This window comes from Hemicordylus capensis, chromosome 14, assembly GCF_027244095.1.
Source record: "Hemicordylus capensis ecotype Gifberg chromosome 14, rHemCap1.1.pri, whole genome shotgun sequence".
Classification (NCBI taxonomy): domain Eukaryota; kingdom Metazoa; phylum Chordata; class Lepidosauria; order Squamata; family Cordylidae; genus Hemicordylus; species Hemicordylus capensis.
In genome coordinates, this window is record NC_069670.1 from 5,227,031 (window position 1) to 5,252,328 (window position 25,298).

At 46.8% G+C, this 25,298-nt stretch overlaps 1 protein-coding gene across 3 annotated transcripts; it reads left to right on the forward strand.

The window, feature by feature from the left end:
* Positions 1-2,788: 2,788 nt before the first annotated feature.
* Positions 2,789-23,663, forward strand: LOC128337416 (zinc finger protein 33B-like). Of its 3 annotated transcripts, XM_053278379.1 has the most exons (3): positions 2,789-3,003; positions 6,731-8,436; positions 18,615-18,846. In XM_053278379.1, the coding sequence occupies exons 2-3, from the start codon at positions 6,953-6,955 to the stop codon at positions 18,616-18,618; spliced, it is 1,488 nt and encodes a 495-aa protein (XP_053134354.1). In that variant the 5' UTR covers positions 2,789-3,003; positions 6,731-6,952; the 3' UTR covers positions 18,619-18,846. The 3 variants fall into 3 exon arrangements, with proteins under 3 accessions (XP_053134354.1, XP_053134355.1, XP_053134357.1); XM_053278380.1 differs by lacking the exons at positions 2,789-3,003; positions 6,731-8,436 and adding an exon at positions 12,924-13,193 and having other exon boundaries at positions 18,615-23,663; XM_053278382.1 differs by lacking the exons at positions 2,789-3,003; positions 6,731-8,436 and adding an exon at positions 12,924-13,159 and having other exon boundaries at positions 18,615-23,663.
* The last annotated feature ends 1,635 nt before the right edge of the window (positions 23,664-25,298 follow it).

Below are 25,298 nucleotides of genomic sequence, written 5' to 3' on the forward strand. Positions count from 1 at the left end.
TGTCCTGATGACCACCAGGGGCATTGGGAGTAGAGGTAGCGAGTGAGGGTCTTCCTAGCTATTCCTAGCTGTCTCTACTCTAAGGGAAAGTGTGCTGTCGAGTCAGTGTCAACTCCTGGTCAAGACTCAGGCATATCCTTTAGTGAGTCAAAATCCCTTCTTTTCCTCTTAGAGAGCAGATGGAAATGTGTTATGTAGCCTGTAGATACCATGCTAGGTATCAAGGCCAATTCCATGCTAGGGATCATTAGGAAGGGGACTGAAAATAACTAATAACATTATAATACCCCTATACAAAACTATGGTGCGGCCACATCTGAAGTATGTCATACAATTCTGGACACCACATTTTTAAAAAGGGACATTGTAGAACCGGAACACGTGCTGAAGAAGGCGACCCAGATGATCAGGGGCCTAGAGCACCTTCCTTATGAGGCAAGGCTACAACACCTGGGGCTATTTAGTTTAGAAAAAAGATGACTGCGGGGAGACATGATAAAGGAACAGAAGGATTTCGTATCAAGACTGGTAGGAAAGGAGGGGGAAGGGTCCAATTCTGGCTGGGAGTCAGCTCCAGGCCTAAGGGGCAGCAAGGGAGAAGGGGAGGAGTCCTCGTAGAGCGCAAGAGCCCGGCTTTGGGGGGTGGCAGGGTTGGGGGAACCAATGTCACCAGGAAGGGGTCAAGCCCAGAGGCAGAGCCATGAGGTGTGTATGTGTGTGGTTCGAGGCCAGAATGAGGAGTTTGTGCTGGGTGTGGCAGGGTCCAGAAAGTCAACGTAGCACCTGGTAGTGTGGGGAACAAGCCCCTTTGTCCCATTGGTTTCCCTTCCTTGCAGGACAAGAAGGTCTCATGATCTTCCGCGCCCACCTTCAGCATGTTGCGCTGCTGAGCAGGCAGCTGCAGCAACTCAGAACGAGGCTCGGCCAACTGGAAGAGATGTTGGTAGAAACATAATGAGGTTTTGTGTTATTTTGGAATTTATTTATTTTGCTGTAATTTGTTTACCAAATAGATTGTAAAAACATAAACCGCTGTGTTTGTTTTTAAAGAAGAGACAGACATGCTGTTCTGAGTAATCTTTGGGCCCAGTGGGGTGAAAAGGTCTCTGGGTCCAGCCCAGCTGTAGAAAAGTCTCTCATGGGAGATGCACTCAGGGCCAAGAGGGGACAGTTGTGCACGAGTCCAATTTCACAATTTGATTCAACCTTAAATCAAATCACAAAAATTGGAATCGTCAAGCTGGCCGGCCATGGCTAGCCAGTTCGACAAATCAAAAATCCAGAGGGCAGTCTCACGATTCGCCTATGGGGAACTCAGATCACCCCATTGTCCAGCATGGGTGGGTCCTAGGGACACTAAAGTCCGTTGGGTGGTATGGAATGATGGGTGTTACCTACCACACAACCCACAAAGGAAACAAAGCAGACTGGAACTCAGGTCCCGCGGGCTCATAAAATACTCCCTTTCCTGCTTGCTACATGACATCAGTTCCTCACTTGCACATACAGGAATCTGTCAGATGCAGCTCTGAATTAGCAAAGATGCTAAATGTATCAAGTGAGTCCGAAACCATTGCATGCTAAGCCTTTCCTCCATCCAATGCACCACGGAGAATCACAGAGGGAATCCAGGCATTTCCTGATCTCCTATGCAAACAAACAAACAAACAAACAAACATAAAGTGGGGGGGGGGAGCATGATTTCAACCTGTTTCTGATTTTCACAAGGGCATGGGACCTTTAATTTCCAAAGCTGTTTCTCAATAGCTTTGCGAAACTCACAGAGCATTCAATTGCAAGCTTGTGGACGACACACGTTTCTTCACGAACTGTGACTGCCTTCAGCACACACAGGTTTTCTTCTCAGGACCAGATAGGCAATAGTTTCATTTCAGGAAAATTAGGAGCAATACTGCAAGAAGGGGGTGGGGGGATTATCCACACTCACAACCATGGATCTCAAGCTAATTAGAAAGGGGGCTGTCGGGCAGAAAGCAGTTCTTGTGCATTTAACACGTGGCAGGGCTTCTCCGACGTGGGTCCCCCATGTTGCTGGACTACAAGCCCCATCACCCGCTGCCGCAACGTCCAGGACCAGCATGAGTGCAGTGTCTGGGTGAGCGTCCGGCCAGCTCAGGAGGTTCCTCCTCTTTCTCTCGACGCAAATGCCCGACTCCCAGCAGCAGCCTCTGCAAAGGTCTGACCCACTGACCTCCCTCCTGGACCTCCCTTTTCCCTGGAGGCCGGCATGTGGACGAGGAGGCGGGGGGGGCAGCCCCCTTGCGACCCCTTTCATGGGAGAATTCGCAGCCCCTGCGAAGGAGACGGATTTCTCCCCTTCCTCCAGCTTCTCTCCCTGTCCTCAGAAGCAGCCAGAGATCTTTCCTGGGCAGAAAAGGCGCTGCCCGCCCAGGAAATCTGCATTTTGCGCGATGCATCATCCTCCCCATCTCGCCATGGATCGCTCTCCCCCCCCCCCAACCTCTTTCCCTCCCCCCCCCTCCCTGCTCCTTCCTTGTCTGCTTGCAGGGCTGGGACGTCGCCAGCGTGCAGCTCCCCTCATTTGTGCCCCCCCTTCTCTTAACATGTCCCCCCCCATGGCAGATCTCTCCCCCCTCCCCAGAGCGGAGGCCAGGCTTTGCTGGGGGGGGGGGTTCCCGGAGGAGGCGCGGGCCGGCCTGGAAGGCTCAGCCAATGAGGGAGAGGACGGCATGTTGCATGAGGAGGGGAGGGGAGGGGAGGGGAGGAGGAAGTGGGGCGGAGAAAAGAGTGCGGAGAGGTCAGAGGGAGGGGGAGAGAGCAGGCCGGCTGCATTCGCGGCAGCAGGAGCCTTTCTGGGAACAGAGAGCCGGAGTGGCCCTGATCCTCTCCCGCGTGGCTGCCTTGATCCGGAGTGACGGCGGTGCCAGAGCCTAGCGCTGCTGCTGCTGCAGGAAACGTGGCGGGTGTTTCTCTGCAGAGGCGGATCAGGCTGGTGGCTGGGCGCTTTGGATGAAGAGGCAGGTGAGCCCCAAGAAGCAGCTGCAGCATCCTGGGGGGGGGGGAGGTGGAGGAGAGGGGGGTCTCCCTCCCTCCAAGTCCCGCTGCCGGAACATGAGCCCCCCCTCCATCTCCCCTAGCTACGCCCCTGCCCCCCTCTCTGCAGTGGGAAATGGCCCCGCAGGAGGGTTGTGAGGGGTGCAGCCAGCAGAGGGGGGAGGAAGGGGGGGGGCTGGCGGGAGCTCGGCCTTTGCACCCCAGATTGTTGCCAGTGCTCTCGGCTACCTGCTAGTCTGGAGCAGAAGGCGTTCCTAGCGATTAATATGCAGTTAACACCCCCCCCCTTGCTTTCTCCTCCGATTTGCTGCTGGGCCCCCACTTTCTCCCTTTTGCTATTTGGCTTCGCTCCAGCTCAGGGAAGCAAAGACTGAAGGAAGGGGGAAGGGGGTACGGTGCATTATCACAAGGAGCTATTTTGTATGGCTCCTTTCGAGTGAATGAAAGATGTGGGGTATGTTTAGCCTGGAAGGTGTGTGCAGTGGGTGCACATCTCTCTCTCTCTCTCTGTCTCACACACACACACACACACACACAAATATTTTCCCCCTCTCCCCACCACCTCCACCTCCCTTCTTCTGCAGCTTATTAAACAACACTGACACTACATAGGAACATAGGAAGTTGCTGTATACTGAGTCAGACCCTTGGTCTATCTAGCTCAGTATTGTCTTCACAGACTGGCAGTGGCTTCTGCACAGTTGCAGGCAGGAATCTCTCTCAGTTCCCCTCCTCGTAATCAGGTTAGTAAACCTGTATGTCATTTATGCAATGCCCGTGCATAGGAATAGGGAGGGAAGACGCGACCAAGAGGTTCACGCGGATGAGACAGTACATCTCTTCTGGAAAAGTTTGTATGGTTATGTGCAAAAAGACAAGAGTATCTCTTCTAAACAGCAATGGGACAAATTGCGGAAATGGACGTTGGATGTAAATCCCCCCCCCATTACCTGATGTGCCTTGAAATCCCCCACCCCCCGAGTTACGGTACTACCTGCATATACTTCATAACCTTGTGGGTTTCCAAATCCTTGTGTGTAAATCTTTGAAGATGTATCATGTACAAACAACCACTTTGTATATCATTGTGCTTTGGCAACATACTGTATGCTTCGGTAGTTTGTTGGTTCAATTAAAAAAAATCTTGTCCTATTAAAAATAAATAAATCTTGTCCTAACTTGGAGATGCTGCCAGGGAGGGAACTAGGAACCTTCTGTTCTTCCCAGAGCGGCTTCATATATTAAGGGGAAGATCTTGCAGTGCTCACACATCAAGTCTCCCATTCATATGCAACCAGGGCGGACCCTGCTTAGCTAAGGGGACAAGTCAGGCTTGCTACCACCAGACCAGCTCTCCTCCTCCACAAGACCAGCTCTCCTCTTAGTTATTCTAGTTATTCATGACTAAGCACCATAAATATGGAAGGAAAAAGAAGTGTATTTTACAATTCTACTCTATTTTATTGCAAAGTACAATAAAAACAAGGCAATACTTCCTGGAAGAGTTAATTCTTCAATATTCAACTTCAATATTCAAACAGTTCCTGAAAATGATAATACTTCAATATTCAATATTTATAACACATTGTGCGATGTGTTGTGCAACCTGATATGTGTTTTGGAGAACAGATTGTGCACAACATCATAGGGCACCACAACTTTGTGTAGTTCCACAGGCTTAAATGCACACAACTTCTCTCGTTGTACTAAGGCAACAATAGTCTGGATAACATCTTGTACTTGCATATCAATTTTAAAGTGCAAACTAAGGGTATTTATCATTTAATTTATGTTTATACCACTTTTAAAATTGAAATGCTCACAGTGGTAAAAGCAAAACCAAAAGACAACGACCCACTAAAAAGGAGAACTGCAAAATTTGAAAGATCAAGAAACACAATAAACAATTAAGCAGCAAGGTAAAATCAATGAACGTCAGCTGTCAGTCATTTAAAGCAAAGCAGTATAAAATGACTTCCCTGACAATGTGGGGCTGCCCCTAATGTATGCCCCCAGCCAGGGAATTCTGCAGTTGTGCCTTCACCTCTGAAAATGTCCTGCCTGTGGTACCCACTAATTAATCCGCGTGAAGGCACCTCTGGGTAAACTCATAGATGCCAAGATCAAGATTATAAAGTGCATTGTGTCATGTTTATTGAATTTATATGAAATTTATATGGACACCCCCAGTTTGAGAAATCTATCCTCCCTAATGAATAGCAAATTGTGATGTTATTGAATGGATGGGTTCAAAGAACCTGGGCCCCCACAAGCTCCACCCCTCCCTATTTTCTTCATTATTTCCCTCGCTCCAAGGGGCTGCTGGGAGAGGGGCAACCACGAGCCCCTTCTCCCCTAGCTATGCCCCTGGTAAAGGTAAAGTGTGCCATCGAGTCGGTGTCGACTCCTGGTGACCGCAGAGCCCTGTGGTTGTCTTTGGTAGAACACAGGAGGGGTTGACCATGGCCTCCTCCCGCGCAGTATGAGATGATGCCTTTCAGCATCTTTCTAGATCGCTGCTGCCCAATAGAGGTGTTTCCCCTAGTCTGGGAGACTATAGGACCATAGACTAGACCATAGTCTGTTTCCCATAGTGGGGATTCGAACCGGCAACCTCTGGCTTGCTAGTCAGGTCATTTCTCCAATGTGCTGGTAAAATTGTGCTGTCGAGTCAGTGTCAACTCCCGGCACCCACAGAGCCTTCTGGTTATCTTCGATAGACTACTGGAGGGGTTTACCATGGTCTCCTTCCGCGCAGTATGAGATGATGCCTCTCTGTATCTTCCTATATCGCTGCTGCCTGATATAGATGTTTTCCCATAGTCTGGGAGGCAGACCAGCGGGGATTTGAACCTGCAACCTCTTGCTCCCTAGGCAAGTTACTTCCCCACTGCGCCACAAAGTGTACTTCAGCAACAAATACTTATATTCTTTCTACAAGAATCTCCGTGTTTCTTCTCTAAATAGCTGCAACAACTAAACCCTGAAAACTGCTCTGTAACTGGAGGTGGGTAGCTTCTTTAGTGCTCTGCTATAACTGGGGGTAAAAATTACAACTCCCAACACCCGTAGCAGCTCTTCTGGAGGAGGGAATCGTCTCCCTCCGTCTCCCTCCATTGGCTGCTGTGTTGCCTCGCACCTTCAGCTCTCCTGGCCCACAGAAGCTTTTCTGAAGGAAGGATTCAGCTTCCTCCATTTGCTGCTGCTGATCCCATGTAGGATCGGAAACAGCGAACAGGCAACAGCGAACAGGACTCTCGGAGGGAGACAATTTCCTCCTTCAGAAGAGCTGGAGCAGCAGAGGCGCTGCACTCAGGCTCAGCAGCAGCAAACGGAGGGAGATGATTCCCTCCTTCAGAAGAGCTTCTGTGGGCAGGGAGAGCTGAAGGTGCGAGGCTCCACAGCAGCAAATGTGTCGGTTTTGGGGAGATAACTTCGGGATCGCAGTAAAGTTTCCCAGTAAATTTGCGGTAAAGCCTGCTGTGTATAAAAGTCCCAGGTCATCATCTAAGAGGTTCTAAAGCCAGTTTTTTGAGGGGTTTTTTGCAATATAGTTTTCATTCTTTCATTCATTTGAGCTTATAGTGTCAAATATGGAAAGAATGGCCAATCTTTTGTTTGCATTCTGCATGGTCTCCTTAAGGATCCTTTTCTATCCCCAGATCTGACCAATTTCCTCTCTGCCTTCTTGCAGGTGAAAGCTGGGAGAGGAAGAGTGAGTGGGAACCCAGAAGAGAAATTATGGATGATGCTTGATAGGGGAAAGGGAGCACAGACTAAAAACTGGAGCACAATTTAAGAAGAGAAATAGATAACCTGCCTGTCAGCAAAGAGTCCAAACAATAGTGGAGAACGTAAGAGAAAGGAGCCTGTGCTCTTGGCGTAACAAAAGCCTCATTTCTGAACCAAGTGGGAAATGAAAGAAAGAGAGAAATTATATAAATGTTTGAAATGTGGAAAATGCTTCAGCAGGGGTGGAAGCCTTATTTTCCACCATAGAACCCACACTGGGGAGAAACCATATGAATGTTTGGAGTGTGGAAAGCGCTTCAGCATGAGTGGAGGCCTTATTTTACACCATAGAACCCACACTGGGGAGAAACCATATAAATGCTTGGACTGTGCAAAGTGCTTCAGCACGAGTGGAGCTCTTACTGTACATCACAGAACCCACACTGGGGAGAAACCACATCAATGCCTGGAGTGTGGAAAGTGCTTCAGCACGAGTGGAGCTCTTACTGTACATCACAGAACCCACACTGGGGAAAAACCACATAAATGCTTCGAGTGTGGAAAGAGCTTCAGGATAAGTGTAAATCTTACTAAGCACCATAGAACCCACACTGGGGAGAAACCACATAAATGCTTGGAGTGCGGAAAGAGCTTCAGCATGCGTCGAAATCTTACTAAGCACCATAGAACCCACACTGGGGAGAAGCCACATAAATGCTTGGAGTGTGGGAAGAGCTTCAGCGTGAAAGGAAATCTTACTTTACACCACAGAATTCACACTGGGGAGAAACCACATAAATGCTTCAAATGTGGAAAGAGCTTCAGCCTGAAAAGAGGTCTTATTATACACAATAGAACTCATACTGGGGAGAAACCACATAAATGCCTGCAGTGTGGAAAGAGCTTCACCCAGAGTGGAGATCTTACTATACACCATAGAACCCACACTGGGGAGAAACCACATCAGTGTTGTGAGTGCGGAAAGAGCTTCAGCACGAGTGGAGCTCTTACTTTACATCACAGAACCCACACTGGGGAGAAACCACATCAATGCTTGGAGTGTGGAAAGACCTTCAGTACAAAGGGAAACCTTGATAAACACCACAGAACACACACGGGGGAGAAGCCATATAAATGCTTGGAGTGTGGCAAATACTTCAGCCAGAGTTCAAAACTTTCTGTACACCATAGAACCCACACTGGAGAGAAACCACATAAATGCTTGGATTGTGGAAAGAGCTTCAGCATGAATGGAGATCTTAAAAAACACTATAGAACTCACACCGGGGAGAAACCATATAAATGCTTGGAGTGTGGAAAGAACTTCAGCAGGAGTGGAGACCTTACTATACACCTTAGAAGTCACACTGGGGAGAAACCATATAAATGCTTGGAGTGCCGAAAGAGCTTCAGCTCAAGTGGAAGTCTTACAAAACACCATAGAACCCACACTGGGGAGAAACCATATAAATGCTTGGAGTGTGGAATGAACTTCAGCCAGAGAGGACATCTTACGACACACCGTAGAACCCACACTGGAGGGAAACCACATAAATGTCTGGAGTGCGGAAAGAGCTTCAGGAACATGAAAGCTCTTACTCTACACCATAAAACCCACACTGGAAGGAGGAAGACACACCAGACTGCACATGCGCAAATTCAAACAGGGTAGGAATCGTACACATTAAACTGCTGAAAAGCCCGAGAATCTCTCTCATTTTGTGAAATATAAACCCTTGTGAGATTTCTGCTTTGGATTTGTCTTTCATCCCTCTGAGGAAATTCATAGATTTGTGTCTGTGTTATGAATAAATGTGCAGAATTCATTCAAAGTGATTAATCAAATTTTACATTTTCGTAGCATATACTTTCTTTTGGTTGCCTCTGAATACATTTATGTATCAATCCCTGGAATGTAGATTCTGTGGGAAACTCAGACTGTGGAAAAGAATGTAAAGGCCACTTAAATGTTTTTTAAACCTTTTCCTCTCATGTGATTGTGCAATCCTAATTTTTAAGAGCAATCGTTCAAATTGCTAAATTCATGACCAACATAAGTTTAAGACAGAGAGCGAGAATTTTAAAGGTGGAAACCAAAATTTGGATTTCAATATTTAGGTTTTGGTGAAAACTTAACCTCCTCCCAAGTGGTTTGACTACTTTGAGCGTAGTGGTCACTTTTAGATCCATGTATTGTACAAAACTGTAATCTAAACCAGGGTTTCTCAACGTGTGGGTCCCCAGATGTAATTGGACTTCAACTCCCATAATTCCCAACCAAAGGCCACTGGGGCTGGGGATTATGGGAGCTGAAGTCCAATAACATCTGGGGACCCACGCGTTGAGAAACCCTGATCTAAACGATTAGCTTCAGTTTTTATTATCCTTGGGTTATGATATTGCCAAGAAGGCTCTTAAGCAGAGGATTTGTTAAATGGATCATCAAAAGGATATTAGTTGGATCCCAAAGCTCCTTATCCTGGAAAGCATTAAATCATCTTAAACTCACAAATTATCACTAGGAATTGACGGTCCCCACCTATTGCAGGGCTTTTTCCTTCACTTGCTGGTATGCTCTGCCTTCTGCTGTGCTGTCTGGGATGTTTCAGAATGTTCCATAAGATGCAATCGTTTGTCCTTGTAATTCTGGTGCATTTGCGTCCATTGAGTCCATCCTTGATAACTGTATATTTTATCAGTCAATAAGAAATTCTTTTATCACTCTTTTTTTATTGCCTTTCCATGGGCATTCAGTGTTATCTTATGTCCAGGCACAACCGAAGCGAGGCTGGTCCGGCCCTGTCACCAAACTGAATCGTATCCGCTCGTAGGATGGCACAATGGATATACTTGTAAAGGGGGATCTGGTGACTGGCGAGGATTCCCTGTTGCAAATAAAGTGCATTCCTAATTTGGGGGAAGAGAAAGTGTAGTTTTTACCTTTAAAATTCATGTGCCAGGGTGGTGGAGGCTGTGGTGGTGAAGACATCAGAGGTGGCATCTAAAAGGGGGGGCTTCCCCCCCATTTTTGTGCATTTCACGCATGCTCATAGGCCATATGCATCACCACCTCCTCCAATCTCCACTGGTGCCTGAATTTCAAATGAAAACACTACCTTTTATCTCCCCACCACCACCACCATTTACTCTAGGGATTTCCCTTTGCTTTTAAAAGTGAATCTTCGCCAGATTCCCCCTTTAGAAGTTGTGGAGAAAGGAGGCCTAGACCTCTTCTTTTGGTAAAACTTTGTAGTGTAATAGTGTCATTCTGGTCCTTTTTTTGGCACTTAAAAGAGTCAATCAGAGTGTAATGTTGGAAATACGTCCATCCTGCCATCTTGTTCTCTCCATGCCTGCAGCACAGCCTACTCTTTTGGAATCCAGTTTGGAAGCTCGAGGGCCATGCCAGGCTGATTGAGTCTGTTTGGAGCTTCTGTCCCCTTGATGGCAGTGAAGGGGGTTAATCAGAGTCCCATATCTCAGAGCTACCATCTTGTTCTCCAAGGTCTGCAGTACAGGCCACTGTTTCCGGGATGTGGCTTGACACCGTTCTGGGCTGACTCACGGCCTTCCACAGTTCTGCTTGTGAGGGGGAGAATAGAAGTCTAAGACTAGGAATATTCCACTGCTGAAATCTCGCTCTCCATTGTAATCTCATTTGGGGATCCAGCTGGGTTTTTAAGGGGCTGGTCTGGTCTCTTCCACCTCCCACCCAGATCTGTGGAGTTTGGAATGGCTCAATGCCTGAAATAACACAGAAAAGCCTCTCTTCCCAGTGTCTGCAGGACATCTCATGGTTCCAGGCAGGAGCCTAACTAGGAGAGAGAGGACCTGCGTTCTCCCCTTTCCCGGGTGGCCCCCTCGAAGTGAGGGAGATAATGAAGAAAATAGGGAGGGGTGGAGCTGGGGGGGCCCTCAGGAGCTGGGGGGGGGGCTATGGGTCTTCGAACCCATCCGCTCATTTATAGCTACTTCCCTAGTTCCAGGGATCCAGTTTGACATTCTCAGGGCTGCTTCAGACCTCAGTGCCATTCTGTTCCTTTTTTTTTTTTTTTTTACACTGAAGGGGTTAATTAAAGTGTAATATTGGAAATATGTCCATGCTGCCATCTTGTTCTCCAGCGTGTGCAGCACAGCCCACTGTTTGGGAGATGCAGCTTGACTATTCGGATCCCATTCCGGGCTGTCTCAAGACGTTCTACAGTTCTGGTTGTGAGGGGGCTAATAAAAGTATAATACTAGGAATATTTCAGGGCTAACATAATGCTCTCCATTATCTCTAAACCATCCCTCTGGTTTGGGGGTCCATTTTTATTTTTAAGGGGTCATTCTGGCCTCTTCCGGCTTTCACCCAGACCTGCGGAGGTCAGCCCGCAACTACCATCATCCCCATTAGCTAATGTGGCTGGGGATGTTGGGAGTTGTAGTCCAAAACCACTTGATGTGTGAGCACTGGAAGATATCCCCCTTAGGGGATGGGGGGCTGCTCTGGGAAGAGCATTTAGGCTCCAAGTTCCCTCCCTGGAAGCATCTCCAAGATAGGGCTGAGAGAGACTCCTGCCTGCAACCTTGGAGAAGCCGCTGCCAGTCTGGGTAGACCAGGGATTACCAATATTGGGTCCCCCGATGTTATTGGACTTCAACTCCCAGCCCCAGTGACCTTTGATTGGGGATTATGGGAGTTGAAGTCCAATAACATCTGTGGACCCAGTGTTGAGGATACCTGGTGTAGACAATACTGAACAAGATGGACCAAGGGTCTGACTCAGTATATGGCAGCTCCCTATATTCCTATGTACCAATGGGAAAACTTGAGTTGTGCCTCAGCCCTGCTGAGCTGGATGGCCCTTCATTTAGTCTTCCAGATTGCACACGCATGGTGCTCTGATCACAAAAGAAGAGACAAGATGGAGAAATGGATAATGCTGAGTATAGCCATTCCATTGCAAAATGAAGGGTCTGTCTTGGCAGAATCCCATGCCTGAATCCTTCCCTGTGCACAAATCCCCTGTTTTGATGGTCCCATCTTAAAAAAAAACACCAAAAATAATTTAAAAAAAAAATCCGGGGGTGTGGGGTGAGGAGAGAAGGACGGCGAAAAGAAAGATCATAGAGTAGGAAAACGGACAGAAAAAAAGCACTCCAAGAATTCTTGGAGTTGGAGCATCTTCCGCATGCAGAAAGGCTAAAGATCCCTTTCTATTTCTGAACTACAAGCCCACTAAGGGGGTGCAGAACAGAGATTTGCATCTGTGCCAGCAATACAGGAAGTATGGGTTGTGGGGGGAATCTGTCCACAAAACGATGGAACTTAAGCTGATTCGCAGATTCTGGGGCAGAAAGCAGTCCTGGGGCCATTAACACGTGGCAGGGCTTCTCAGACGCGAGTCCCGGATGTGGCTGGACTACAAGCCCCATCACCCCCTGCCGCTATGCCCAAGGCCCAGCAGGAGCGGAGTGTCTGTGTGAGCACATGTGTGCCATTGTCCGGTCCAATGCCCAACCCCACCAGCATCAACTTCCCGGGCTCTGCCAAGGTCGGACCTGCAGGAGACCTCCCTCCCGGACCTCCCTTTCCCTTGGAAACCGGATTGCGGAGGAGGGGGGGCGGCGTACAGCCCTTGCGACCCCTTCCATCGGGGAATTAGCTGCCGCTGCGAAGGGAAGGAGACGGATTTCTTCCCTTCCTCCAGCTTCAATCCCTGTCCTCAGGAGCAGCCAGAGATCTTTCAATGCTGGGGCAGAAAAGGGGCTGCCCGACAAGGGAAAAATGCATGTAACACCCCCCCTCCCACCCCATGGATTGCTGTCTCCCTCTTCCTTCCCGCTGGCTCTGTCTCTCTCCCCCCCCACCCCGTCCCTGCTCCTTCCTGGTCTGCTTGCGGGGCTGTGGGAGGTCGCCAGCCTGCAGCCCCCCCCCCACACCCCCACACTTGTGCCCCCCTTATAATCCTCCTAACAATCCCCAAAAGCCCCCTAAGTGGAAGATCTTCCCGCACAGAGGAGGCCAGGCTTTGCTCTGTGGGGGTGTGTCCCCACCGGAGTGGGCGCGGCTTTGAAGGCTCAGCCAATGAGAGAGAGAGAGAGAGAGAGTGGATACTATGTTGCATTAGAAGCGGAGGTGGAGCTGGGAGGAGGAAGAGGAAGTGGGGGGGGCGGAGCGAAGAGCGCGGAGGGGTCAGAGAAGGAGCAGGCGGCTTGCATGAGCGTGTCTCTGCGAATAAAGAGCCGGAGTCCTTCCCCTGATCCTCCGCGGCTGCTTGGATCCGGAGTGACGGTGCAAGAGGCCGGAGCTGCTGCTGCTGCTGCTGCGTGGAAGGCGGCGAGTGTTTCTCCTCCGCAGAGGCCGATCCGGCTCAGTGGCTGCTCAGCGCTTGGGAGAAAGAGGCAGGTGAGCCTCCAGAGGCCGCCGCGCAGCATTCTGGGTAAGCGGCTGTGGGTGGGAGGGGGCCTCCCTCCCTCCCAGCCCCGCGGCCGTCTCTCTCTTCTGCAGTGGGAACTGTCCGCGCAGGAGGGTTGCGAGGAATGCAGCCAGCAGTGGGGGGTGCGGGGGGGGTCTGGACAGAGCTCTGTATAAAAAACAGTACCATTTTTTTTTTGAGGGGGGGAGGATTCGAACTCGCAGCAAAGCCTCACAATAAATCCCCAGCAGGGCCTGGGCGCTTTCCAGATGACATGCTACAAGGGATGTAAATTTTATTTATTTATTTATTTTTATTTTTATTTTATCCCACCCTAGATGGTCTCCAGGGCTCTCCGCGACCTGCAATGTAGGAGCAGAAAGCCGCCTTTTGCCGTTAACACCCCTGCCTTGCTTTCCCCTCCGATTGGCTGCCAGGCCTCCACTTTCTCCTTTTTGCTAGCTGGCTCCGCTCCTGCTCAGCAGAGAATTAATAAAGGGATGGGAGGCGGGGGGCGGGGTGTATGATCCCAAGCAGCTATTTTGTATAGCTCCTTTTTCCCACCCACCCACCCGCCGGAGTGAATGTGGCTAGCCTGCAGCCTTCCCAGGTGGCAATTTTTACTTTGCTTCCCGACCAAAGGGCAGCTGTCCTCCAGGTCAGGTGACCTTGAAACAAAGCTACTGGACAGCCCTTCATTATTATTTTATTATTTTACATTATCATGCACCATTCAGATTTTTCATTGCCTGTTCGAGCTTGGCCTGACTTATATCCAGGGTTAAAGAAAATCCACGTTTTTTTGTTTTTGTTTGGTGGTGGTTGTTGTTGTTTTAGGGGAGGAGGATTCGAACTCACAGCAAAGCCTCACAATAAATCCCCAGCAGGGCCCGGGCGCTTTCCAGATGACATGCTACAACGGATAAAAAAATTATTTACTTTACTTTTATTTTATTTATTGTTCAATTTATATACTGCCTTTCATTAAAACAACCCCAAGGTGGTTGACAGCAACGTTTTAAAAATGAGATTATAAAAATGACACAGTTAAGATATTAAACTTAAAAATATAAAATAAATCTGATTAAAAATTTAAAACACAAGTATAAAAAAAGAATACAATTTTTTTTGTGGAGGGGAGGAGGATTTGAATTCGCAGCAAAGCCTCACAATAAATCCCCAGCACAGCTTGGGTGGTTTCCAGATGACATGCTACAAGGGATAAAAAAATTATTTACTTTACTTTTATTTTATTTATTGTTCAATTTATATACCGCCTTTCTTTAAAACAATCCCAAGGCGGTTAACAGCAACATTTTAAAAACCAGATTATAAAAATGACACAGGTAAAATATTAAACTAAAAATATAAGATGAATCTGATTAAAAAATTTAAAACACAAGTATAAAAAAACAATACAAAGTACAAAGAGCAGCAGCAGAGACGATCATATAAAAGCCTGGGTTAAAAAAATGCTTCTGCTTCGCAGGTTCCTACTGAAAACAGTCCCCAGAATCTCAAACGGGGAGGTACAGCTGCTTTGCAACGCACATGCAACGTTGTCACACTATAACACAAAGATAAAATCTGAAAGGTGGCTTCGGAAATGTATTTGTGAACAGCATCTTGCTGTCGGCATAAGGACTGTGGTGTCACGGGAAGTGCGGAAGCACACTTAGCAGATCCGTAGTGACACTGGTAGGGTGTCACCTGGAAAGCGCCTTGCTGTCTAGGAGACCTTCATGGAAAAGGAGAGATGGATTGGCCACCACCTTCAAAGATCTGAAGTGGTGGGAACCAAGTTCCCTCTAACAGGGATTCCCAGATGTTGGTCTGGTGGGTAGCAAGCATGACTTGTCCCCTTAGCTAAGCAGGGTTGCATATGAATGGGAGACTTGATGTGTGAGCACTGCAAGATCTTCCCCTCAGGGGATGGAGCTGCCACTCTGGGAAGAGCATCTAGGTTCCCGGTTCCCTCCCTGGCAGCATCTCCAAGAGAGGGCTGAGAGAGAGATTCCTGCCTGCAACCTTGGAGAAGCCGCTGCCAGTCTGAGTAGACAATAGAGCCAGAGAGACCAAGGGTCTGACTCAGTATATGGCAGCTTCCTATGTTCCTAGGTTGTTGACTACAACTCCCAGCATCCCCAGCTGCAGTGGCCACTGGCTGGGGATTATGGGAGTTGTAGTCAACAACATCTGGGAATCCCTGTTAGAGGGAACGCTGGTGGGAACTTACATGATTTGGGTTTTTCATTGCGGTTTAGAGCTTAGCCCGATTTATGTCTGGGTTTTTTAAAAAAATCTGCATTTTGCATCGGTGTGTTTGGGCGAGTTCGAACTTGCAGTAAAGCCTCACAGTAGAGCCTGCTTTCTGGGGAAGCTCCCGGACGGTTCCCAGACAGCAAACTTTGGCAGCCCAGCATTACTACAGTTCTGTAATCTCACAGCTTCTTGGCTTTTTGTTGTTTGCTTGTTTTATTTATTTATTTATTTATTTATTGTTTGCTTGTTTTATTCATTCATTCATTCATTCAGTTTCTATACCGCCCTTCCAAAAATGGCTCAGAGCCGTTTATACAGAGAAATAACAAATAAATAAGAAGGATCCCTGTCCCCAAAGGGCTCACAATCTAAAAAGAAACATAAGACAGACACCAGCAACATTATGACATTATGCATTTTACATACATCTTTCCCAGTCTCCCCCACCTCCACCCCCCCACCCACCCCTGGGGAGGGCAGGAGAGACTAGGGCAGAAGGCAGGTGGGGAGGGGGGAAACGCTAGCCTCAAAGAGCACACAGATGCTCTGTGCGGGTTCAGCTGGTTCCTAAGTATTTCAAGGAGTCTGTTTTCTATGTAAAGGGCCAGAGCATTTTCCTGCAAGAGAAAGGTAATTTCCCTCTGGATGTAGCCTCCGACTTGCACCTGATAATGTTGTACCCAGACAGGTCCCCAAACCGGAGTAATAATTCCATAAGTTTAGGAACAGATTCTTGTGGTTTTGTAAGGAACAGAAGGGTGTCCCCTGCATATAGCCCAATTTTAAGTATATGTCCATCCGCCTCAATCCCCTTAATAACCACATCTTGCCTCTCTGCACAGGCCAAGGGCTCCAGGGCCAATCAAAGAGCAAAGGGGATAGGGGGCAGCCCTGTCTAACCCCACATTTTAGAGAAACGGGTCCTCCCTGGCAGAATCTCCAAGATAGGGCTGAGAGAGACTCCTGCCTGCAACGTTGGAGAAGCTGCTGCCAGTCTGGGTAGACAATCCTGAGCTAGATGGACCAATGGTCTGACTCAGTATATGGCAGCTTCCTATGTTCCTAATCCAAACAGATAAAGGAAGAATTCTTATTATTTCATTATATTTGGAGACAAGAGCTGGTCTGGTGGTAGCAAGCATGACTTGTCCCCTTAGCTAAGCAGGGTCCTCCCTGGTTGCATATGAATGGGAGACTTGATGTGTGAGCACTGCAGGATTATATTCCCCTTAGGGGATGATGGGGCCACTCTGGGAAGAGCATCTAGGTTCCAAGTTCCCTCCCGGGCAGCATCTCCAAGATAGGGCTGAGAGAGACTCCTGCCTGCAACCTTGGAGAAGCCGCTGCCAGTCTGGGAAGACAATACTGAGCTAGACAGACCAATGCTCTGACTCAGTATATGGCAGCTTCCTATGTTCCTATGACCACTGGTATTAATTCTCGCTGTGGGCATTTTGTAATAATACAGGCCCAGTTTAGGAAGTTAATTTGGAACTTGAATTTCTCCAGGATTGCCAGGAGAAAGTCCCTTTGTACTTTGTCAAAGGTCTTCTCTCCATCGAGGGAGAGCAGGAGGGCCTGTCCGTTCCACGGGGACACAATATTAATGAGATTGTGCTCCAAACATATATTGTCTGCCCCCTGCCGCCTAGGTATCAAGTCAGCGTGTCCTGGGTGTACAAAGGTATGTACACAGTTATTGACACGGGTTGCCAAAATTGTGGCCGGAATTTTGACGTTAACATTTACTAGTGAAATTGGTCTGTCGTTTTCACATTGATGCGGGTCTCTCTTTGGCTTGGATATAAGAGACACGTTTATGTCATACGTTGTCAGTGGCAGCGTAAGTGTATTCATGGCTTCTGTAGCCTCCTCCATCAACATCAGGGCTATTTTATTGGAGAATCTTTGGTACCAATCAGACACGTAACCATCTGGGGCCTTTCCCGATTTAATGTTTTTAATTGCTACTTGGATTTCAGCTAAGGAGACTGGTGCTGCAAGAAGTGCATGCAGCTTGTGATTCAGTGAGGCTCAGCATCTGTCTGGATTTATTTATTTGCTTTTTTCCCCATTTATATCCTGCTTTTCCTCTGAGGAGCTCAGAGCGGGGTACATGGTTAGGTTATCCTCACAACAACCCTGTGAAGTAGGCTGAGATATACATGACTGGCCCAAAAGTCACCCAGTGAGGTTCATGCGTGGATGGGGATTCGAACTCGGGTCTTCCCAGTACTGGTCCAACACTCTGACCACTATGCTATGCTGACTCTCTGGGAACTTTTTATCCAGGAACTGGATTTTATCCAGGGACTGCTGGATCCCTTTCCCATCATAGGAGGGGATATGATTATATAGTACAGAATAAAACCTTTCAAATGCAGAAGTAATTGCTTTGTTGTCTGTATTTGTTTGATCCTATAGGCCAAAAGCTTGCCCACTTTTCCCCCTGATTCCCAGTATGTTTGCCTGGAGCAAGCCAGGAGGAACTCAGATTTATATAACCCCTGCTAACTTGGCAAAGAGGCACCTTTTAACGTGGTGATGCTCTTTATTGAGCAGGGGGAGAGTAACTGGCCCTCTCCACCCCCAGCACAGGACCTCCAGTGACTCTTGCTGGTGTCTATCTTATGTTTCTTTTTAGCTTGTGAGCCCTTTGGGGACAGGGTTCCATCTTATTTATTTATTATTTGTCTGTGTAAACCACCCTGAGCCATTTTTGGAAGGGCAGTATAGAAATCGAATTATTATTACTACTACTACTACTACTACTACTACTATTATTATTATTATTATTAATTTACTTCATAGTGTAGCTTCAGGAGGCTAGCATATGTACGAGGGGATGGGTTGACATTATATTCCAGCCAAACCACTTTTAAGTTCCTCTTCAGATTACTTGTTTCTTTTAAGCTGTTGATAGATATATAGATACACACACACACACACACACACACACAGGTGAAACTCGAAAGCCACCCTTTTTTGGAAGGGCAGTATATAAATCGAATAAATAATAAAGCCAGTTCTCTTTGCAATATATTTTTCATTAATTTGAGCTTTTAGCATAATCACATAGTGGTCAAATATAGAAAGAACCGCCAATCTCTTGTTTCACATGATCTCCATAACGCTCCTTTTCTGTCCTCAGCTCTGACCAATTTTTTCTCTTCCATGCTGCAGGTGAGAGTTTGGAGAGGAAGAGTGAGTGGGAGTTCAGGAGAGAAATTATGGGTGATGCCTGATGAAAGAGAGCACAGACTAAAAACTGGAGCACAATTTAAGAAGAAAGATTGATAACCTGCTTGTCAGCAAAGAGTCCAAAAAATAGTGAAGAACGTAAGAGAAAGGAGTCTGTGTCCTCTGCGTAGCAAAAGCTTCACATCTGAACGAAGCTTTAAACCTCAGTGGGAAATGGAAGCAGGTGAGAAATTATATGAATGTTTGGATTGTGGAAAGAGCTTCAGTAGGAGTGGACACCTTACTGTACACCAGAGAATCCACACTGGAGAGAAACCACACAAATGCTCAGAGTGTGGAAAGGGCTTCAGCACGAGTGGAGCTCTTACTGTACATCACAGAACCCACACTGGGGAGAAACCATATGAATGCTCGGAGTGTGGAAAGGGCTTCAGCACACGTGGAAAACTAACTTTCCATCACAGAATCCACACAGGGGAGAAACCATATAAATGCTTGGAGTGTGGAAAGAGCTTCATCACGAGTGGAAATCTTGCTTTGCACCAAAAAATCCACACTGGGGAGAAACCACATAAGTGCTTGGAGTGTGGAAAGCGCTACATTCAGAGAGGACATCTTATTATTCACCAGAGAACCCACACTGGAGAGAGGCCATATACATGCATGGAGTGTGGAAAGAGCTTCCGCACAAGTGGAGATCTCAATAAACACCAGAGAACCCACACTGGGGAGAAACCATATAAATGCTTGGAATGTGGAAAGAGGTTCACCACACGTGGAGTTCTTACTGTACATCATCGAATCCACACTGGGGAAAAACCAAATAAATGCTTCGAGTGTGGAAAGAGCTTCAGTGGCAGCCTTACTTTGCACCTTAGAACCCACACTGGGGAGAAACCATATAAATGCTTGGTGTGTGGAAAGAGCTTCAGCCGGAGTTCAGATCTTACTGTACACCATAGAACCCACACTGGGGAAAAACCATATCAATGTTGGGATTGCGGAAAGAGCTTCACCCAGCGTGGAGTACTTACTGTACACCAAAGAACCCACGTTGGGGAGAAACCGCATACATGCGTGCAGTGTGGAAAGCGCTTCAGGCTGAGTGAAATTCCTGATGAATACCATAGAACCGACTCGGAGGATAAACCACATAAATGCTTGGAGTGTGGAAAGAGCTACATCTACATAGGGCATCTTATTATACACCAAAGAACCCACACCGGAGAGAAACCACATAAATGCTTGGAGTGTGGAATGAGCTTCAGCACAATTAGAGCTCTTAAAAAACACCATAGAACCCACACTGGGGAGAAACCATATAAACCATATAAATGCTTTGAGTGTAGAAAGAGTGTCAGCCAGAGTGCAAATGTTGCTTTGACACCATAGAAACCACACTGGAAGAAGGAAGGCACACCTTACTGTACATGCATAGATTTAAACCGGGTAGGAATTATACATCACCTTAAGTGGCGTAGCGGGGGAAAGCTTGACTAAGAAGCAGAAAGTTGCCCGTGCAAATCCCCACTGCTACTATGTCGGGCAGCAGCGATATAGGAAGATGCTGAAAGGCATAATCTCAAACTGTGTTGGAGGAGGCAATGGTAAACCCCTCCTGTAAAAGAAAACCACAGGGCTCTGTGGACACCAGGAGTCGAAATTGACTTGACGGCACACTTCACCTTTAGGAATCATACACATGAATGAAACTGCAGATAGGCTCAAGGATCTTCTTCATTTGGGAAATATAAACCCTTATGAGATTTCTGCTTCTGATTTGTCTTGCTTCCCCCTAGGAGAATTCATCATCTTGTGTCTGTGTTATGAATAAATGTGCAGAATTCATTCACACTGATTAATGAATATTAATTTTTCACAGCATATGCCTTCTTGCTTCTGAATATATTTGTGTCGGTCTCTGGAATATGGATTCTGGAACTAGAGGTGGAAATTATAGACCTACAGCCATTGGCCTTTTTGAGGCCAAAGTACTAGCTCAGCAACTTTATGGCGCTCAACCTCGACCATATTCAAACTTTCCCCCTCAGGTGATTCTGCAATCCTAATTTTTAAGAAGAATATTTCAAGTTGCTAAATGCACTGCCAATGTAATTTGACACTGGAAGCTGTAATTTTAAAACTTGGCTTTCAATATTTAACTTTTGTTTAAAACGTAACCTCCCCCCAACTGGCTCATCCTCTTTGATTGCAGTGGACACTTTCAGATCCAGCTGGTGAACAAAATTAGAATCTAACCTATTGACTTTGCATTTTTCTCCTAAATTTTTATTATCCATGGGTTATGGCAGTGCCAAGAAGGTTCTTAAGTAGAGGATTTGCAATATGGATCATCAAACCCTGGTGGTGCAGTGGTAAAACTTCCTCCCTGTAACCAGAAGGTTACAAGTTCGATCCTGACCAGGGGCTCAAGGTTGACTCAGCCTTCCATCCTTCTGAGGTCGGTAAAATGAGTACCCAGAATGTTGGGGGGCTTCCAGCTATAGAGCGGTATATAAATGTAAGTGCTATTGCTATTGCTATTGCTATTGCTGAAAGGATATTGGATCCCAAAAATCCTTATCGTGGAAAGAATTAAATCAGATTAAACCAGCAAATTATTGCTATGAATTGACAGTCCCCACCCATCACAGGGCTTTTCCCTTCACTCACTAGAATGCTCTGCCTTCTACTGAGGTGTCTGGGACATTTCCAGATGTTCCATAGGATGCAAGGGTTTGTCCTTGTAATACTGGTGCAGTTGAGTTCATTAAACATGTCCTTCATAACTGCATATATTTTAGCAGTCAATAAATTCTTTTATAACTCTGCTAGGATGTGTGAATCGATTTGGGTACTTAATGATTTGTATCTGAATCTGGCTGATTCAGGTGATTTGTAGACAGAACAAATCAAACCTGTGCTCAATTGCCCAGATTTGGGTACAAACCAAATCACTCCAGATTCAGACCCCCCAAAATTTGGAGATTTGGTCCTCCATTTGTGATGAAAGTAGGTTGGGTGGTAGTGCCTAATGAATGGAAGCTACCACCCAAATTTCAAAGATATTGGGCAAAGGAGTGATTTAAAGTTCACTTTTTTTGAAGTTCACATGTCTTTAAGCTTTTTTTGCATAGGGAATAATGGGGGTTCATCAGCCTTAGTTATAACTTCCTTGGGGGGGGGCACCAGGATGGCCCAGAGCAGGTTGTGGTGGGTGGTAGTGCCCAATGGGTGTGAGGAAGCTACCACCCAGATTTCAAAGAAACTGGGCAAAGGGGTGGTTTTTTTTTTTTTAAAAAAATATGAAGTTAGCATGTCTTTGTGGTAGATTCGGGGCAGAAAAGGAGTTTCAGGAGCAGAAGCGTGGGTCAGGTGGTAGTGTCCTGATGGGTGCCTGCTACCACCCAGATTTCAAATAAATTGGTGAAAGGGGTGATTTTTAATTATTTTCTGAAGTTTGTGCATCTTTAAGCTTTCCCCCATAGGGAATAATGGGGAATTTCAGCAGCTGCATAACTTCACTTGGGCACCAGGGTGGCCCAGAGCAGGTTGTGCTGTAGTGTACATAGGGTGCCAATCACCCCCAAAATGACAAGCCCATGGGGCACTGGGCTTGAATGTCTGAGGTGGACTGAGAGTTGATTCTCGGGTATGAAATGAGAGTTGATTCTCTTATTTCCTACCAGAGAATCTACTCTCAGAAGAACAGCTCAGACATTCAAAACAACAAAACTGGACCGAAATGATTCGCAGGATGACACGGTCGGTATACTTGTAAAGGGGGGTCTGGTGAGGATTCCCTGTTGTAAGTAAAGTGCATTCCCTATAGTAAAGGGGGGTGGAGAGAGAAAGGGTAGCTTATACCTTTTAAAATTCAGGTGCTGGGCTTGCAGAAGCAGTGGTGGAGACATCAAAGTGGCAACGGGGATTTCTCCCTCCACTTTTGTGAATTTTGCACATGCTCATAGGACATTTGCGTCACCACCTCCAATCTCACCGCTGCCATCCCTGGCACCACCGGCACCTGAATTTCAAAGGAAAACACTACCTTTCATCTTGCCCCCTCATTTACTCTAGGGCAGGGATTCTCAACGTTGGGTCCCCAGATGTTAGTGGACTTCAACTCCCATAATCCCCAGCCCCAGTGGCCTTTGGTTGGGGGTTATGGGAGTTGAAGTCCAATAACATCTGAGGACCAAACGTTGAGAATCCCTGCTCTAGGGAATTCCCTTTTCTTTTAAAGGGGAATCCTCGCCCGATCCCCCTTCACAAGTTGTGGAGAAACGAGGCCTAAACCTCTTCTTTTTGTACTATAAATTTCTTTGCTGTTCACTATATTAAGGGGGTCAAAGGTTCATAGCTCCTGTTCTGTCGTTTCATTTTTGAGGGTGATGAAATGTCCTGGTTTGATTTTGGAGGGGAAGGGAGGTTTGCTTTTATTGGTCATGATTTGAAAAATAGAGGGAATTTGAGTCATGCTGATGGGGTATTTTGAAAACTATAGGAGGGAGATTTGTGTGTGTATATAGGAGGCTGCTTTCGGCAGAGGAGAGTTCAGTTGAAGAGCCCTTTTGGAGAGCTGGAGGAGAATCTTTGTTCAGTAGAAGAACCAGTTGGAGTTCAAGGAGAAGAACTGAAGTCTTGCTTGCACTGTCTGAGAGAGGATCAGAACTGGACCAAAAAGAGCCAAGAAATCACTGGCAGAGAGTAGTAACTCTCTGCCGAGCTGAAAACACTGAAGAGCAAAAACACCCTGTCTGGGCTGGACCTCAGAGCTGTGAAGAAGAACAGGACCTGAGGCTGAACAAGGGAGAAGTCGGGTTGCTGAAAAGCAGAAGTGATTGCAAAGGACTCTAAATTAGGGCAGAGTGAGAGTCAGGCCAGTTCGATTCATTTTGAACGCATCCTATTTATTGCTTATGCTCTTTTGGTGGTGGTTCTTTTTTTTGTACTCAACTTTAAAAGCAACTGTTGATTTAAAGTGAACTAATCTCATAGTAAAATTACTTGCTTGTCTTTAAAGAAAAATTGCAGCGTCTGTTTTCTCTGCCCCGCACCGAAGGCCCTTACCACTCTACGAAAGTTGAAGGTGTTCTTGTAACAGAGGTTTGGAAGGCTGTTGTAGTAATCAAATCAAATAAATTTTATTATGGTCCGAGCCCTGCACAGGGCAGTAGAGCGACATCAAAAAGTAATTATAAAACGGCACGGTCAACATTAAAACCATGCTACATCAACATTAAAATTACTATAGACCACAATTACTGTAAACTAATTAATGATAAAATTACTAGAGACTGGAGAGGAGAGCTGGTCTTGTGGTAGCAAGCATGACTTGTTCCCTTAGCTAAGCAGGGTCTGCCCTGGTTGCATATGAAAGGGAGACTAGAAGTGTGAGCACTGTAAGATCTTCCCCTTAAGGGATGGAGCCACTCTGGGAAGAGCATAAGGTTTCAAGTTCCCTCCCTGACTTCTCCAAGATAGGGCTGAGAGAAATTCCTGCCTGCAACCTCAGAGAAGCCGCTGCCAGTCTGTGAAGACAATACTGAGCTAGATGGACCAATGGTCTAACTCAGTATATGGCAGCTTCCTATGTTCCTATGACTATTAAAAATTATTGTGGACTATAAGAACTAAAAACTGTTCTTGTAAAGTTGTAACGATGCCTATGAAACTACTACTAAAAAGACCATTGGTCCAACTAGCTCAGCGTTGCAAAAAGGTCTAGGCCTTACAGAGCTTGCTATGCCCCTAAGTTGTTCTGTTCACTTTGCACCTAGAAAAATTTAATGAAGCTATAGAGAAGAGCAAAGAAGCCACTCTGGGCCCTGTTCATTTGGTTATTTACCCCCATCTCTGGAAAGGCAAGATGATACGCTTTCCCTAAGGTCCACTTCCACCAGGAAATTTAGGCATTTGAAAATGATTGTGCACCCTCCTCCGATGAATCAATACTTTATTGTGGTCCATGACCAGGGAGGGGTGGTGTTGTGTGAACACAACATATCTATCCACTATATCCAGCTAGTATTTAAATTTGTCAATCACAAGAACCACAATTAAGAGATCTAATCTTACAAGCAGCCACTAGAGATGTGCGAATCGGCTCGCTTCGAGCTGAGTTCAATACCGAGCCGGCCTGGTCTAGGCAATCCGAGTTTGAAGCATCCTGACCCCCCAAAGGGGTGTGCCGGTCCATAACAGACTAAACCCTGGTTCAAAGAACTGGCTTGCAGGCCAACTTGGGGGGGGGGGTAAAGTTGTGTCACGGATTTCCCTGTGTTGCTACCACTTGTACACACAGAGAGGCAGCAGGTGACAGCAGCCGGGAAGGGAGAGTTGTGGGGAAATCAAGGACTGGGAAAAGGCTGAGGGTGGTGTGGTCACCTGGCTGAGCATGATGATGCTTAATTTGCAAGGAGTGGGGCCTCCAAAGGCCTTGAGATCCAGACTCCCAAATTGAGGTGCGCCTCAGTTTTGGAGCATCAGAGGTGCACCTCTGATCCCATTTGCAGGAAAAGGCCTTCATCGTGGGGGGTGGGAGATAAGGGGGAAAGCTGGCTATAAGTTCTGAATTTGCCTTTCAGATGAATTAGTCTTGCATTACAGAGATTGAAAACTTACATGCACTGAGAAAGCAGGAGGGAAGTTGTGGCCGGCGGT

Excerpts from the sequence above, each read along its gene's own strand:
- LOC128337416 (XM_053278379.1), top strand. The coding sequence starts at position 6,953 with ATGAAAGAAAGAGAGAAATTATATAAATGTTTGAAATGTGGAAAATGC.